General features: G+C 55.3%; 1 protein-coding gene across 1 annotated transcript in view; it reads left to right on the top strand.

The window, feature by feature from the left end:
- The window catches only part of LOC102756241, a 58892-nt gene that overhangs the window by 6694 nt on the left and 50244 nt on the right, over nucleotides 1-1954 (top strand). The window contains exon 3 of the mRNA XM_015569820.1: nucleotides 1677-1785. Coding sequence (XP_015425306.1) covers nucleotides 1677-1785 — 109 coding nt within the window. The remainder of the gene's footprint in view (nucleotides 1-1676; nucleotides 1786-1954) is intronic.

The following is a 1954-nucleotide window of genomic DNA, read 5'->3' as shown; positions in this document are numbered from 1 at the left end:
TCCAGGGCTCACAGCCCCTGTGACTGGGTGACGGGCAGCCTGGATGGAGGAGATGAGAGGAGGAGGAGCAGGTTTGGGAGGAAAATTAAGATTTAATGCTCATGTGGGGTGTTGAGGTGACCATTAGACATCCAGGTGGACCTGTTGAGTAGCAGCTGAATCTGTGAGTCTGGAGTTCAGGCTGAGGTGGGCTGGAGATAGAATCTTCCAGGCTGCACTTGGGAACAGTACACAGAGCAGAGTGATGCCTGAGGCCATGGTTTACCACCCTTTCTCCTCAGCTTTGCCACCACTTCCCTCTGCAGAGCTGGAGCCCAGGCAGAGCTCAGACCACAGAGCCATTCCCACTTTCACCCCCAGAGCTCTGGCCCAATGAGCCCAAACAAGAAGCCCCTTCCCTACCTATCCTGGTCATGGCCAAATGGCCCAACCATGGAGGCTCACACAAGAGCCGGATTGGGTGGGACAGAAGTCTGGGGGTGGGTCTGTAAAACATGGGGTCACATAATCAAGTACAGGATGGTCCTGAATAAAGTCATGGGGGAAAGATGAACAAAGAAGTGAATTCCAGAGAAGCTTCCAGGCTAAATGACCACTGTTGGATGATGGCATGGGATGAGGGCAAAGGGAAGCTGACCCCTGGTCTCAGATTGGGCGGCCTGGGGTGAGCGCTGCAGGAGGTTAGCTGAGGTCAGACACAAACAGTAATAAAGGGTAAAAAATTCACTTTTCAAGAAGCTGTGGTACCCTGGGCAGGGACACTGAGGAGCAGGGAGGAGGTGGTAAGGCAGGGAGGGAGGGAGGAAAGGGGACCAGAAGGGTCGTGTCAGAGAAGACCCAGTGCAGCCACGGCCAGCTGAATGTCCCTGGACAAGTCCCTCTACCACTCTGATCCTCAGTTTCCCCAGCTGAGCACGTGGGTGCTGCTTCCTTCCCCTGGGCTTGGGGGGTAGCAGTTATGGGGGAAATGTGCCCGCAGAGCCTGCTGGGGGACTGTGAGCCTGTGCCCAGGGCAGGAAGCTGGGCAACAACAGGAGGGCCTTCTCCAATGCTCAGGTGCCCTCAGGGTGCTGCCACCTGCTGTCTGTCAGCTCAGCACCTTCAAGGGTCCGTGTGCCGGGGCTGGGAGGGCAGAGTGTGAGGTGGTGGGTGTTGGGGCCATGCACAGCCAGGGCAAACACAGGATGGAGACATGAGGGTCAGAGTGTGAGAGCAGAGAAGCTCAGACTCACCTGGACAGTGTTGCGCGGAAGGGCCTGGGCCCCAGCCTCAGGGAAGGGGGTTACCTACAGGCTGCTGTGTTATTACCCTCCGGACACATACACAGTACACCTGTATATCCAAGTCTGCATCCTAGTGTGAGTGTGTGTACATGAAACACACAACATATCCATGCACAGTACACACAGACACACATACAGTACATACACATTCTGTACAAATCTTCACTCTCCCAATGCACGAGGTCAATTTTCCAGGCTTCCAGTTACTCACAGGGCACCCTCTAGAAGCTACAGCAGGATGAGGACCCCACAGAGGACTAGAGTCCTCCACACACACACTCTTCCCATGGGGTGAGCATCAGTAAGCATATCCCCAGGCCTAGCTGCAGCTCCCAGCCCGGGCCTCTGCAGCTCCCTGAAATCTGTCTCACTCTCCCGGCTGTTTCTTTGCAGTTTCATGCAGAGCCCAAGCCTGGAGACCTGATTGAGATTTCCCGCATTGGCTCCTCGCACTGGGCCCTCTATGTGGGCGATGGTTATGTGATCCACCTGGCTCCCCCAGGTAAGGGGGGTTGAAAGTGTAACTCTCCAGAGAATTGTTTACATGATGAGAAAAATTTAAAGCCAAATACCACCCTAGGACCCAGTGTTAGTTTCTCCCTCAGCTGTACTTGGGTTCCCCCTACCCCCATGTCCCCTGGAGGCATCTCAGGGGCCCCTCAGGTCATGAC

This window comes from Myotis davidii, unplaced genomic scaffold (genome assembly GCF_000327345.1).
Source record: "Myotis davidii unplaced genomic scaffold, ASM32734v1 scaffold826, whole genome shotgun sequence".
In the NCBI taxonomy this organism is placed as follows: domain Eukaryota; kingdom Metazoa; phylum Chordata; class Mammalia; order Chiroptera; family Vespertilionidae; genus Myotis; species Myotis davidii.
The sequence above is the reverse complement of the archived record's forward strand: the minus strand, read 5'-3'. Positions and strand labels throughout refer to the sequence as shown.